The sequence below is a fragment of the Pelodiscus sinensis genome, chromosome 8, assembly GCF_049634645.1.
Source record: "Pelodiscus sinensis isolate JC-2024 chromosome 8, ASM4963464v1, whole genome shotgun sequence".
NCBI lineage: Eukaryota > Metazoa > Chordata > Testudines > Trionychidae > Pelodiscus > Pelodiscus sinensis.
This window is the reverse complement of record NC_134718.1, coordinates 56,886,087-56,901,098: the sequence shown is the minus strand read 5'-3', so window position 1 is coordinate 56,901,098 and position 15,012 is coordinate 56,886,087. Positions and strand designations below refer to the sequence as shown.

Genomic DNA, 15,012 nt, shown 5'->3' with positions numbered 1-15,012 from the left:
ACTATGGCCTCCTGGGCCACATCTGGTCAGATGGACTATTCTGTCTGGCCACCGAGCTCCCACCCTGGAAGACTAGCAACCAGCCACTCTCTTTCTGTTAACCCTCCCCTGCAGCCCAGCTCCTCCAGGGGCTGGGTGGTGCCCTCACCATGCTGCCAGCCCCAGTGCTCCAGGCAGCATGGCAGTGAGCTCTGCTCAGGCAGTGTGGCTGCAGTATCACCTGCCGCATTGCTCAAGGCAGCAGGGATGTCCCAGGAGGGCAGCTGGGATCAGGGAGCAGAAAGGACTGGATAGAAGGTGGGAGTTCCCAGGGGGTGGGGAGCAGAAGGGATGGATAGGAGGCAGGGGGTTGCAGGTTAGCAGTCAGACAGGGAGTGGGGGGGAGGGGTTGGATAGGGAGTCTCAGGGAGGTGATCAGACGGTGGGAAGCAGGGAAGATTAGATAGAAGGTAGAGAGTCCATGAGGCCAGGGGCTGGGCCACTCCTGGCTGTTTGAGGAGGCACAGCCCCTCTGGCTCTCCATACAATTTCTGAACCCTGATGTGGCACTCAAGCAGAAAGTTTGCTCATACCAGTGTAGACCTTTTGCAATACCGGAAGTATTTTCCAGCAGCCAGGTTTAAGTGACAAAGACTGTATATTCCACTCAAATACAGGACTCTGCCCTGCTTCTAGCAAAGCATAGGTGTGAAAAGAAGAAAATTCAGTAGGTAGTTCAAAGTATGCTAGATATGGAGTATTCACTACAATCAAAAAGGCCTGGGCATCTCCTATTGTGATGGTACCTAAAAGGGATAAAACTAGGAGGTTGTGTGTGGACTTTAGGAGCTCAATTGCTGTCACCCAATCTGACCCATATTTCTCACCTTAAATAGAAAACCTACTGAATCTATGTGGAGGATGCAAAGTTCATAAGCCCACATTGAATTTGATTTGTGGGTAATTGGAAGATAGATGCCTATGTACAGGCAAAAATCAGCTTTTGGTGTAGACTTAGGAAACCATCTTGTGTCATTTCCATTTAAAAGGAAGTAATTCTTTCTCCAATCTACTTTCAAAAGTAGCCCTAATAGAGGAACTTCAAAGCACTGTACAAGCTTTAATACGTAAACTATCTAAGGGCAGCTGCATCACTGCAGTGCTTAAATGAAGATGCTCTTATACTGTCAAGAGAGCTTCTTTCACATCACATAGTTAATCCTTCTCAAAGAGAGGTGGTAACTATGGCCAGGCCTGTACTGAACATGAAGGTCAGCTGAAGATATTTAACTCCAGCTATATAAATAATGTAGCTGGAGTCAACTTACCTTAAGCCACATTTCTCCACCATCCTCACAGTAGGAGGTTGAAGGGAGAAACTCTCCAGTCCAATTCCCTTACTTCTCGCAACTGTACTGCAAGGAGTACCAGAGTTGTTGAGGGTAATTTAGTCGGTCCTTACTAGACCTGCTAAATCAAATGCCAGAAGTTCAACCTCCACAGTACTGATACTCCGTTTAGTATAGACATGGCCTATGCCAATGATGGGAGAGCTTCTCCCATTGACATAGCACTGTCTAAGCAGAGAAGTAGGGTCTATATAACTTCCTCACTCAGGCTGTGGATTTCCCTGAAGATACAGGTCTATAATGCAAACATGGCTTAAGAAACAGGCACAGTAACTTTTCACTTAATGTTGTCCCAGTTAACATTATTCTGTTGTTACATTGCTTCTCTATTAAAGCACATGCTCAAAGTTGTGCAATGTTCCCTTGTAACAATTGGCTGCCTGCTTTGTCTACCACTTGCAAGATTTTCTGGAAAAGCAGCCTGTCTTTGTGAGGGTTTGGAACCAGGGTGTGATGGCAGCTCCCCTCAGTTCCCCTAAGATCCCAGAAAGGCACGTGGCTTCAGTTCAGCTACTCCTTCCCCACTTCCCGCCGCCAAGCTGCTTTTGTCCTCCGGCTTCCAACTGCTTCTCCCACTTGCTGTGCAGGGGAGAGGTTAGGTGGGAAGGGTGCTCATATCAGGATGTTCCCCCTCCATCAACCCACTCCTCCCATACCCCTTCTCCACAAAGCAAGTTATGACAGCTACAGAGTCTTGTGTCTGGGCCTCCTTTACTTACAAGGGCAGTGTACTTGAAGTGTCTTGGGGGGCGGGGGGGTAGCCATGTTAGTCTGTAACTTTAAAAAAAACAAGTAGTACTGTAGGACCTTAGAGACTAACATATATATATATATAGTATCATGAGCTTTTGCGGACAAAACCCATTTCTTGGGGCCATCAAACATCTTTCACAAACACACACACACACACACACACAAAGCGTGTGTCTCAAACACTGTGTGTGTGTGTGTGTGTGTGTGTGTGTGTGTGTGTGTGTGTGTGTGTGTGTGTGTGTGTCTCTCTCTCTCTCTCACACATACACATCCTCTGGCACTGTGCAGCCATGTATGAACCATCCAGAGGAGAGAGTGGTGCACTGCTTTGCATCTATTGTGTTTTCTTCCTCCTGCCTCAGTCCATGCTGCCTTGTAGAGTGTGAGGCTACATTAAGAGCAACTTGTTGACCCCTGAAGGCTCAGCCAAGTGCTAGTTCATCATTTAGTAGCAAAACATTCCATGGGATTATTCAGTCACCTCAACCAAACTTCGCAATCACTATTACTGTATACGGTATTAAATTGTTTTAATATTGTAACTTACACAGTATGGCTACGTCTAGACGGGCATGATTTTCCGGAAATGCTTTTAACAGAAAAGTTTTCCGTTAAAAGCATTTTCGGAACAGAGCATCTAGATTGGCACGGACGCTTTTCCGCAAAAGCACTTTATGCGGAAAAGCATCCGTGCCAATCTAGAAGCGCTTTTCCGCAAAAAAACGCAATCGCCATTTCCGCGATCGGGGCTTTTTTGCGGAAAACAAAGCTGAGCTGTCTACACTGGCCCTTTTGCGCAAAAGGACTTTTGCCCGAACGGGAGCAGCACAGTATTTCCGCAAGAACACTGACAATCTTACATAAGATCATCAGTGCTTTTGTGGAAATTCAAGCGGCCAGTGTAGACAGCTGGCAAGTTTTTCCGGAAAAGCGGCTGATTTTCCAGAAAAACTGGCCAGTCTAAACACAGCCCATATGTATATACTGCCTTTTGTCTGCTGACAATTCTGCCTCCCCTATTTACATTAATTCTTATCGGAAAACTGGATTTGCTTAACATCATTTCATTTAAAGTAGTGATTTACAAGAACATAATTACAATGTTAAGTGACCAGTTACTGTATCCTCATTTTGCAGTATATGGGAGCCAAAATATTCATAAGTGACTAATGGTTCTCAATGCCCAACCTGCAATTTTAAAAAGTGCCTGATTTTCAAAAAGTGCTAAGCAACACTTTCTTAACAGAGCCCAATTTTTAAGTATCACAGTTTGGGCAACCAAATATTGAGGCATCCAATCTCACTTTTGAAAATCTTGGCCAGACAAACAGAATGATTTTTCCAAAAACCGCATAGTGTTTCAATGCCAAAACTGGTAATGCAACTCAGAAGCAGTCTTGAATACAAGTCCTTAATCAAAAACACTAGATAGAACAAATGGGGTAATTCATAGCTTTCAAACTATGGGGATCTAAACAGAAATGAATCTTGATATTTAGCTGATATTACTGTAGAACAGTATCCCGATCACTGGAGAAGTCTAGCGAGGAAAAATCTGTTCCCACTTTCTTCCTTATCATGCTACTTGAATCTTATTTGTTTATTTAAAATATTTTTACCCCGCCTTTCTATTTAAAATATTCGAGGAGGCTTACAAATTTTTAAACACACAATAAATATATATATATAAAATAATAATAATAGACAAAAATACAAGACCCCAAATAGGGGCCATAAAACATGCTAAGACACTCCAGGAGGAGGGACACACACATATACAAACTCAAACGCCCATAAAAGCATGGATAAAAAGGGTGGCTTTCGCCTGGCATAAAACAGTACCAATGTTGGCACCAGGTGAATGTCCCAGGGGAGAGAATTCCATAGCTTGGGGGCAAAGGCCAAGAAGGCCCTGCTCTGCATAGATGTCAACCTTATCTCTATAATTGGAGGAACATGGAGCAGTCTCTCTCCAGCTGACCTTAATCCCCAGGGAAGTGCATATTGGAGGAGACAGTCCTTCAAATACCACAGTCCCAATCCATTTAGAGCTTTGTAAGTCATAATCAAGAGCTAAAATTGGGCCCTGAAACATACTGGAAGCTGCCAGAGCGCTGGCATAATGTGCTCCGTATAACAAGCGTTAGTTAGAACTTGAGCAGTTGCATTCTGGACTACACCTCTGAAGACTCTTCAAAGGCAGCCCCATGTAGAGCGCATTGCAGTGGTCCAAATGGGATGTGTCAAGAGCATGAATCACTATAGCCAGGAAAGGTCACAGATGGCGGATCAGCTGAAGCTGCCCAAAAGCACTCCTGGTCACTGAGGAGTTCTCTAATGTTAGAAATGAGTCCAGGAGGACTCCCCAAGCTGCATACCTATTCTTCCAGGGGAAGTATGACCCCATCCAGAAGAGATAACACACAACATTCCCGGATAGATGGCCTCTTGCTCCACAGGACCTCGGTTTTATCTTAATCCACTGGACAGCTCTGTGAAGTAACTTTTCTTCATCACCAGCACCACCACAGAACAGACTCAGAATTCGGCTCTAAGCCACAATCAATTGGACTCGAATTGCGTTCTCCTCCAGTGGCGCTCTAGCCGTCACACAAACTGTTTCACTTCCTGCAACTCCCCAGAAAACCTGGGAGCAAACTAGCCCAAAGAGGGCACTTAGGAGCAATCACGTCAACCACCCAGGCTACCTCGATGTTCCATATATTGACCAGGGCATTGACAGGACCACTAGCCATAACAGCAGAACAATCCTTCAGGGACCTAAGGAAACCCTCCAGATCCATTAACCTCCAAGGGTAGACCATCTTAATTAGACCCCCTTCCCCCCCGCCTCTGTGAAGGGGAAGGTCAGCAAATAGTCTAAACTTGATCAGATAGTTATTGGTCCATGAAAAAGGAAATGTAACCATATTCTGTACCCTGAAATCTCAATCACCCTTAGTCCAAAAGACCAAACCAATCTGCCACACATGTGTGGGCATTTATTTCTTGGGATAGTCCTAAGGTTGTCTGGTAGCTAGAAAGTCTCAAGCTGGACCAGACAGGACAGCTTCGTCATGAACATTAAAGTCCTCCAAGACCCAAAACCTCAAGGTCCTAAACACCACATCCTAAACCACCTCGGCCAGCTCAATCAAAGTGTCTGCCATGCAACAAGGCAGGAGATACACAAGCAGAACACCCAGCCTACTCTGGCTACCCAGATACAAACACTCAAATCTAGCACTTTGTTGGACCAGGACCCTAGCCAGTGAGATAGGGATTGGCAATTGCGTGCCAATACTATCTCCAACCATCAAGTCAAGACTGGTGCTGAACCGAGAACCCAGTCAGGTACATTTGGGAGAGGTCAATACCTCCTTCCAATCCCAGCCAGATCTCAAACATAGAAACCAGGTAGGCCCCTTCTTCCAGGATTAAATCCTGGATCATAGCTGTCTTGTGAGATACCAACCTGGCATTTAGCACCAGAACTGTCAAGCCTGATAGCCAGTTGTTAAAGTTCCCAAGGTCACTGAGGCTGGGAACAGGACCAGAACGAGGGATAACCCATAACTGTCCAAACTTTGTTCCCCTCAGCTGGCCCATTCTTATCTTCCTGCCATATCTACCCCTGCCCATCACAACTCCCACTGTACCATCGGTACCCTCCCCCTTGACCACCTCGCCCATGTTGCAACACTTAACAGGGAGGGATAAAAAAACCACAACTCTCACAGCCCTTCCTTGACCTTTAGTACAGGCAGGTAGGGAGAACCTCCTCTCACCAAGAGCCCTTCCCTGCCCTCCCAAATCTCATCAGGCACTGAATATGCCACCACACAAATAGCAAATATGCTGTTCTCACCAGCGCACACACACAAAAAGCAACACTATACCACACACAGAGCGACCACCACCACAATATAATACCGGCCCCTCAACCTTTGGTCTGTCCTGCAGTGCTGCCCCAAAGAACAGCCCTCTTTGGCTTGCCTCTTCTTATATTGTTATTCAGAGATACATTGTTTTTGTTGTTGTCAGATACCAGAGGGAGAGTGGTCTAGTCTTTAGTCAGGTGACCAGGAGTCAAGCCTTCTGGAGTCTAATCCCAGCTCTGCCACTGACTCACTGCATGACTGCAAAACACAATCTCTGTGCTCAATACTTCATCTGTAAACTTGATATACTTCACCACACTGGAGGAATTAGCTAAAGTTTAGAGAGTGATTTTATGGTGTAAAGTTCTAGTTAATTATTCCACAAGTTGAGGCTGACATTTATTTGCTCTCAACTTGATATTACAGATTTCTAGTGGGGTGGCAGCTTTAACAAAGGTTTAGATCAGAGCAGCTACACATTGTCTGCATTCATTATAATGGAAGCTACTAATAGAAGACAGTCAGTCAGTCTGGAAGAGATAATTTGCCATTGAAGGACAAACCAGGAGTATGTTTATTCTGCTGCTACAGCACCTATCAATTTTAGTTTGTCTTCTACTAATCCCCTGAGAATTAAATTGTAGGCTGGAGTTTGCTTCTTTTTCCACTGAGAGAGAGACCATTACTATATGCGAAGAAACCAGTTTTTCACTCTATAAACGATGATCCTCAATTAAGAAAAAATAAGAGATGCCTGTGATTTGAGCTCATTATTCTATAATATAATGTAAATATCTTTTGCAACATGTTTCTGGTATCACAACATGTAAATTTGTATATGTTTTGATATACATTTACTGGTACAAATAACCCAACAAAACTTTCAACCATGAAAATTTACTAATAATTTAATTAATTTAAGCAAGGTTACTCTCAATCCTACTATTTCCCCTCAAACAGTCTCTCATATTGATTTTTTTCCCATTGTCAGTCTACATTTCAACATGACAAAAAATGGCTGATTGATATCTGATTACATTTTGAATAAAGAATCCATCACTAGGGTACAAACGTCAGCTGTATTTTGTGGGGAGCTGGTCAAGGACTTGGCAATCTTTTCAGTGCTTCAGTGCCAGAGTCACAACAGCATAGAGCTGTAGGCAACATTCTGTTAGATCATACCCTGTCGTGGTTATTTTATTTCTGCCTATGCAGCAAATCCAAATTACTAAAAGGTTAACTAAATTCCGTGGTCAGGGAACTGTGAAAAAGCCAGAACTCCAGGGAATTAGACAGCCAACTCTGGATTTTGCGGATGTGTAACTGCAGCCTACTACTGTACATATTTTCTCTGCTGCAGCAGTGATGCTGAATCCCCTAAAAATCAGCCACGGAAACTGACTCTAAAGTTCAGTCAAATTCCATGGGCACTGCTTATGACCACAGTCCATCTGAGGTATTTAGTTTAAAAATGATTAATCACAGATGAATTGGCCTTTTGTTTCTTTTCTGACATTTCAGAGCCCTTTCTAGTGTTCCATCTATCTGATGTCTGGCCACGTCATGATACTGAAGTAGACTGTTTGAAATTATTCCATTTACTTTGGCCTGAATACAAGTCTGGATAAAGAGTTTAGTCAAAACACCTCTTCATATCACAGAATGTCCTTAAAAGAGTACACAGAGATAGTATAGCAAGAAGCTATTAGCTCTGTTTCACACTTTAAAGTACTTCAGTTTTTATTTACAAACACTTAAGCACACAATTTATCCTAAAGCCAGATCCCTGGCCAAAGTAATCAACAATGTGAACTAAAACTGAAAATTAATTTGCATGCAAATATTAAAGTTGAAGGAGCCTGGGAAAACTCAGAAGCCATGCAAGCTCAGGCTCAAACAACACTAAACAAAGCAAAACTCTTTGCCAGACATGACTGCTTACAAGGAAATGTGATTTATGGTCAATGGAGAATATATGCTAAAAAAACAACGCAGCAGACTACATACTCATTCTTGAAATCAGAACAGCAGAAACAAAAGCAGTTTGATGCCAACCACGAGGGTTGTAACAGTCACAGAATGTGTAAGGGAAACAAAATGCATGGTTGGGGGTCTTTGTAGACTTAGAGAAGACTGGGAGAATGGGGTTGGTTAAGTATGTGTAGACACTGATCAGTCAAAGTTCCCCAATCTGATTAGGAAGAATGAAGCAGCAGATGGAGGCTCAACAGGAAAACGATCTTTCCCTGGGATCTCTCTGGAGTTACTATTAGCTGAATTTGGTTATTTGATTTAATCATTGTATTGGTAAGCACAGACCTTTGATTGAAAAACGTTAGCTATTAAAATGCATAGAAAGAGTCAGAAATCAACATCACTAGAAAATAAAATGCTCTCTTGTGCTTGAAGTTTTGTCACCAACTCGTAAGAACATAAGAATGGCCATACTGTGTCAGACCAAAGGTCCAACCAGCCCAGTACCCTGCCTGCCGACAGTGGCCAATGCCAAGTGCCCCAAAGGGAGTGAATCGAACAGGTAATGATCAAGTGATCTCTCTCCTGCCATCCATCTCCACCCTCTGACATACAGAGGCTAGGGACACCATTCCTTACCCATCCAGGCTAATAGCCATTAATGGACTTGCCTCCATTAATTTATCTAATTCTCTTTTAAACCCTGTTATAGTCGTAGCCTTCACAACCTCCTCAGGCAAGGAGTTCCACCGGATGACTATGTGCTGTGTGAAGAAAACTTCCTTTTATTTGTTTTAAACCTCCTGCTCATTAATTTCATTGGTGGCCTCTAGCTCTGATATTATGGGAACAAGTAAATAACTTTTTCTTATTCACTTTCTCCACACCACTCGTGATTTTATAGACCTCTATCATATCCCCCCTTAATCTCCTTTTCCAAACTGAAAATTTCTAGTCTCTTTAATCTCTCCTCAGATGGAACCCGTTACAAATCCTTAAAGGCCTAAGAAAAAAAGGCACCATGCATTATGAATCTTGGAGAGCTTTTTTTGAATGTGGAAATACTTGAACTTTCTAGTGGACCACTTTTTCCAACATAAAACCCATCATATTTAACAGAGTAAGTCTTTAACAGAGAAGTTGTATAAAACAAGTTTTAATACTGCCCTAAAATAAATGCAATATCACCACTGCTTAATGTTTATTGCCTATATTTTTTCCACACACTAATATATTGGTTAATTGGACTACAGAAATCCTGACATCTGTTTTATTGGGGGGGGGGGGTTATTTAACTAATTAATTAATATTAACCCATTATGGAAGCAAATCTGGAGGGTGAGGAAACATAAAAAGCTCATATCATGGGATTTTTAAATTTTCCTGTTCGTCATTTCCAGTTTAGCAATAATTTAATAGGTGCTATAACTGCTGTTTTAAGACACATTTCAAGTCAAACGAGAAATGTGAAAGATGGCGGTGTCAAATGTAACTCCTTTTCAAAACTATTGTAGCTACACACAATCAACTACATGTGTGATTCCTGGGGCTGAAAAATGATCCTTAGTCATACAACCCTTTGCCTGGAAAGTGAGAATGGTTAAGTGTTGTTATAGTGCCATGGGACTTAGGTTCAGAGGATTCTATTTCCCTATGTTCTAGCCTCTAATCGTCAACCAGCATTACGCACTATTTATCGCTGTGTGCCAAGAGTCATACGAGCATTTATAGAAACAGCATCTTTTGAATGAGAAGGGCCCACTTTTACCATGAAAGTGTAATTTGTCAGTGCAGTATTGACTTGCTCAACATTGCTAAAACATCTGCAATTGCACTGAGTAATTGGTGTTAAGCCCAGGCCATACTTGAAGAAGGTTGCCCAAAGATATGCTTGTATGAGGATTTACATTAACTATAAGATATAAAATACATAGGCCTCTTTTTTTCTTCAGCAAAATTCACTTCAGATGCCTAGATCTAAGGTGATAAGTATAAAAACTACAGATGTGACAATCACCCATCTGCTCTTCATATAGCACAGAATGCTATCCAGCATTTTATTTACAAAGGAAAAAGGAAGCCATTATATATTGACTACACTACTATTCTGTTCCAAAATTTTAAATTGGAATATTACACAGTCTCAGCAATAGAAACAGTGTCCAAAAGGAATACAGTCAGCGATCAGCATTCATAAAAATGTCCAGTTAGAATAGAATTCTGTTGCTTATGAATTGACACTCTCAGCTTTCAGCCACATTTTTATTAAAGATTTTAAAATGCTCACTGGAGGCACAGATTAAAAAGATCTTATATTAAATGCAACCAATTAAAGCCCCGATCCTGAATCATGAAATTGCTGCATGCATGCAGTGCCCCAGTTATTTCAACAGCAGTCTGCCTTCATGATTCATAACACAGAATAAAGGACTTCAATATTATATTCACCTGAAGTGCAATACTACCACAAGTTCAACAATTAATCCTAAAATCACCACTCTGATACATCCTAGATCAATCATCCACCCCCTTTCCTGACAACCAACAGAAAAACATAGTCTTAGCAAACCATTTATGATATTAAAAGATTTGAAAAACTAGTAGATGATTCAGGGAAAGTCTGAATCCCAAATGGTATACTAGCAGCAACTTTCTTTTAATCCAAGGGGTGGGGAGGGTAATCCCTACTCAGAAGTTTCCAAATATCAACAGCATAGCATGGAAAGAAGGGAGGTTACCCATTAAAATCTATCCCAACCTTTCCTTATTTTATTGGTTAAGAACAATAACATCTTCAACTCCAGATGGTATCAAATTGGCAGTCAGTTGTAATGAGAAATGTAAAATCCTGTTTCCTCAGTGAACATAATGTTTAACCAGTTAACCGCTTCAATGAGAGATGGTGTGGTTAACCAGTTATCCAACAGCTTGGCCAGGCTGGCCCGCTCCCCACCCCTGGCATGGCACAGCGGACCCAGCCTCCTCCCATGGGTGGGGGCTGCTCTGGCCAGGTCAAGCTGTTGGCTAACCAGTTAATTGGTTAATCATTACATTCCAATTTGTAACATGTATATTTCCTTCTAAAGTCACTATTTAACAGTGAACAGGCATATGGTGCACTATTTTCAGTTTCTAAATGCTCTCAGTATTTAACACTGCAGAGCAGATTATAAAATGATTTGTTCTCTCAGTACACCACCATCTCCAACACCCCATCTTCTCTCCTCCATCATTTGACTGTGCTCACCATGATATCAATGTATAGCTTCTCTTCATATTTTTCAGTGGCGCATCATTGGAAGAAGGGAATTGTTAAAACTGGGACTAAGCAGGGTATTCAATTTAACACCAATGTGTCAAACTTAACTTTTGTGTAATTATTTAATCCATAAAACTACCAGTATTCATATATAAAACTACTCCTCACTTCATAGGAGACATTTAAATGCTTTAAGATTGGTTTCCATAGTGTTATTCAGAAGAGTAATAAGAAGAGCATTATAGAATTAATGTCAACTTGGTTTCCAATGACATCATATGTGGTGACTGTTAAACAGAAAAACCTGAAAGCTTTTCCATAAACCTTCACTCTTCATCCTCTCCTGCTATTGCACATGTTCTGCGTATATATGGCTGTCCCCGTTTCTGGAGTCTTTCTGGTACTGTAAATGTAGACTTTCAAATTGGGACATTTACAGTTGTTTAAGAACACTGAATAGGTTTAATAAGAGACTATGTCCTCACTGATGTCAACAAAATCGCTCAGGTGTAACTGAGGTCAGAATTTGGGGGTTCCAAGTAACTAAAGAGGGGATAGAGTATCATCAGCCCTACTTCCATGGTAAGAATTTAATAAGTATGCAAACAGGAAGCACCTATAAAAGGTGAAATTTTCACTGGACTCCATTTAAATTCACAACATAAAGCAGCACAATTCGCCTCTCTAGAGGTCAGGCTCCATTGTGGTTAATCATATAACTGCAAAAAGGTTGTGGGGGTACAGCATACGTTTGCAGCATTTAGTCTGTACAGCTTGATAGCTTTTGGCTATTTTAGTACATTGGCTTGTGCATGAGCTTTCTTCCAACCTGGGATGCAAAGTTCATCTTGTTCACTGAAGTTACTGCTGATGGCTAAGAGAAGTGATGTTTAATAATGATATCATAAAGAGCTGAGACAGTGTTTGTCTTATCAGTTATAAATAAGTCTCTCCTATTATTTGAACACTTTATTAAGTTGAATACATTTTTCAACAAATTTACATTGCATGATAGAATAATGATGTTAAACTCTGATGCCTTAATGGTCATGAGTCATCCCAAACTTCTAATGTACGCCAAAAATCATGGCAAGTAATTAAAACACATAGCTTCAGCTACTGATGTGATACTTTATAAGGAGACAAGAAGTTGTAGGTGGTATTTTGCTATTCACTGACTTGTCTACATCCAATTTAACTGTTCCTTTGGTTTGGCTGGCGTATACAGATGATAAACTGTCTCTGGCAAAGGAACAGGGGATGATTTTATTTATAGAAAATCAGGCTTGTTTTGTCAGCTAGGGAGGAATGAGTAATCATGAGCATATGCTGAACATAGGTTACAACAAAATTGAGATGGCTCTTGCCTCACTTTCCATTAGACAGCTTAGAAACATTAGATATTAAACAGCCCTGGTTTCAGCAACTGTAACCTCATCAGATCTATTAGCATCCTTTCTACCAATTAGTGCTCAAAATAAATGCAACTCTGCAAACGAACTTTTCATTCATTGTTTTTAACAGATATCCATTAAAAAGTGACCACGAACCTTTTACCTTCAGCCGTATTTCTTTCTGTTTCTAGAAAAAAGATGTTTCAGCTAACAAAAGAACTGTATTAATATGACATTTATTTTGCTATGTTTCATTGTTCTGTTGATTTTTTGGGAAAAAAATTGAGATCAAGAGTTTTGTAGGATTCAAAAAAGAGTTTACATTCATAGGGATCATGAGCGTACCCAGATTCACATTAGCTTTTTTAAAAACCAGAAGGGACGTAAACCTTCATGATTCAGGACACAAGCAAATCTAAATTCACATGGGATAAGAAGAAATTTCTTATGTGACAGTTATTCCAAACTCTCCACTATGGGATTCTTATACCTTCTTCTGAGGATTCTGCTGTGGTTATGCAACCTGACAGACTCGCTGGGCCGCCAGGCAAGGCTGGGGGGGCACTCTGCACTCTTGGAAGGGAGCAGGACCTCAGGCAGAAAGGGCGGGGTCAGGGGAGCCAGCCATCTGCACCACCCAGACTGCAACCCCATCTAACCCCTCGTTATCTGGAGTGCATTGCTTGGAGCTCTATAGTATGTCATGCAGAACTCTGACGGCAATTTCAAGGGGTTGGGGCTCTGAACACTCTCGTTGCCACAGTAGCAGCAGTCAGAAGCCCCAAGCCCCTTTTAATCACCCAGGCCCTACGGTACTTCCACCCTCTTACCCACCCCCGTCGACATGTCTGACTACTGCCAACTGTCTGAGACACAATACTCAACTGAGTGCCCAGTGATTTGTTCCAGTTCACTACTTCCTGTGTTCCTATTAAAAAAGCATTAAATGGGAGAGTCACAAGTACACCCAAGACGACATGTTGTTGCAGAACATTTCCACAGTCAAATATGATTTTTAAAAAAGTCAAGAGTATGAAATATGGCAAATCTGAGATATCATTGGCTTCCAGGGTATGACATACTGCTGACATCTTTGAAACTTCTAGTGAAAGATTTTAAGCCAACTTTAATAAATACTGTATACAAATAAATGCACAAAAAAATTAACTCTTAAGCCAAGTTAGCAGTAGCCAACATTCAACTATAACCCCTAACAATCCATGTTAAAATCCAGTATGACAATTATAAAATAACACTGTCAGACATTTCAAACAGCATCAAATATGCTAACAGAGTAATAAAATACACTTTTACCTTGTATCTCATTTTAGGACATGAATGAATGTAGAAACCCATATAGTAATAGCACAGTTCATCAGCTTTTTCATGGAGTTGCCTAGTGAAAGCAATTTCTCTGTGAAAGTGAAGAAAATGGAATAATTTTGAATTCTAGCCTTCATAGATACATGTATCATTTTTATAAAATAAATGCATTAGTCACCTAAATCTTGGATTAAGATAAAACTCTAGTCAAGATAAAACAAAAACTGTAAACTCAAAAGCAGTATTATTTCAAAACCACAAATTCAAAACACCAATTCAAGTAGAAGAGCCTCATTTCTGTCCTGCCAATTCAAATGGCAAAAGATTAAAGGCACCCATATAACAGGTTTCTTATTAATATTCATACTTATTGGAGTTGTATAGAAATCTGGCTCTCTCATTGTATAGAGAAAGTCTATACACAGTATGGGCAAACATGAGAGCATTTTTAAATCAACAAGTTTCAAGAAGTTTTGTTTATTCTACTGTGTGCATTCTAGGGATTTATATGCAAAACTCTCCATCTTCATGCAGCAAACACTATTTTTCACATACATATTGCTTGTTTGCATGACTGCCTCATCTAATTTGAGAGAGAAAAGTGCCACAGTATTGCACAGTAAATATTTTTCTTTATTATACTGACACTCGACACTGCTGCTATAGTAAGTGTTTTGTCAGTGTTTCCGCTATAATGCTTATTTTTAAGGCATTTATAACTTGGCAGCTTACATTTGAATCTGTCTGAAACCTGGATGTGTTTGAAGAGCAAAGAGGATAAGCAACATTTGTTTTTAATTGCTTATTGTTTTTATTGCTTTGGGTACTAATGAAGATACTGCAAGATATGGAGATCCTAATATATTTAATGTTTAAAAAAATTACATGATGCTCACATATATAGGAAACTACATGTTTCAAGGGTTTGTTAAATGTACTCTAAACCTACACATATATTCAATTCAAATAGGAATCTGTTGGAAACTGTTGCAGAGGACTGGTCCTTTCAGATGAGTCTGAGCGCCATATAGCGATGATAG

At 40.8% G+C, this 15,012-nt stretch overlaps 1 protein-coding gene across 7 annotated transcripts in view; it reads right to left on the bottom strand.

Annotated features, from left to right (window-relative positions):
• Positions 1 to 15,012, bottom strand: part of ATE1 (arginyltransferase 1) — a 170,442-nt gene that overhangs the window by 89,436 nt on the left and 65,994 nt on the right. For all 7 annotated transcript variants that reach the window (XM_006111405.4, XM_006111410.4, XM_006111409.4 and 4 more), the window contains one exon: positions 13,964 to 14,063. In XM_006111405.4, coding sequence (XP_006111467.2) covers positions 13,964 to 14,063 — 100 coding nt within the window. The remainder of the gene's footprint in view (positions 1 to 13,963; positions 14,064 to 15,012) is intronic.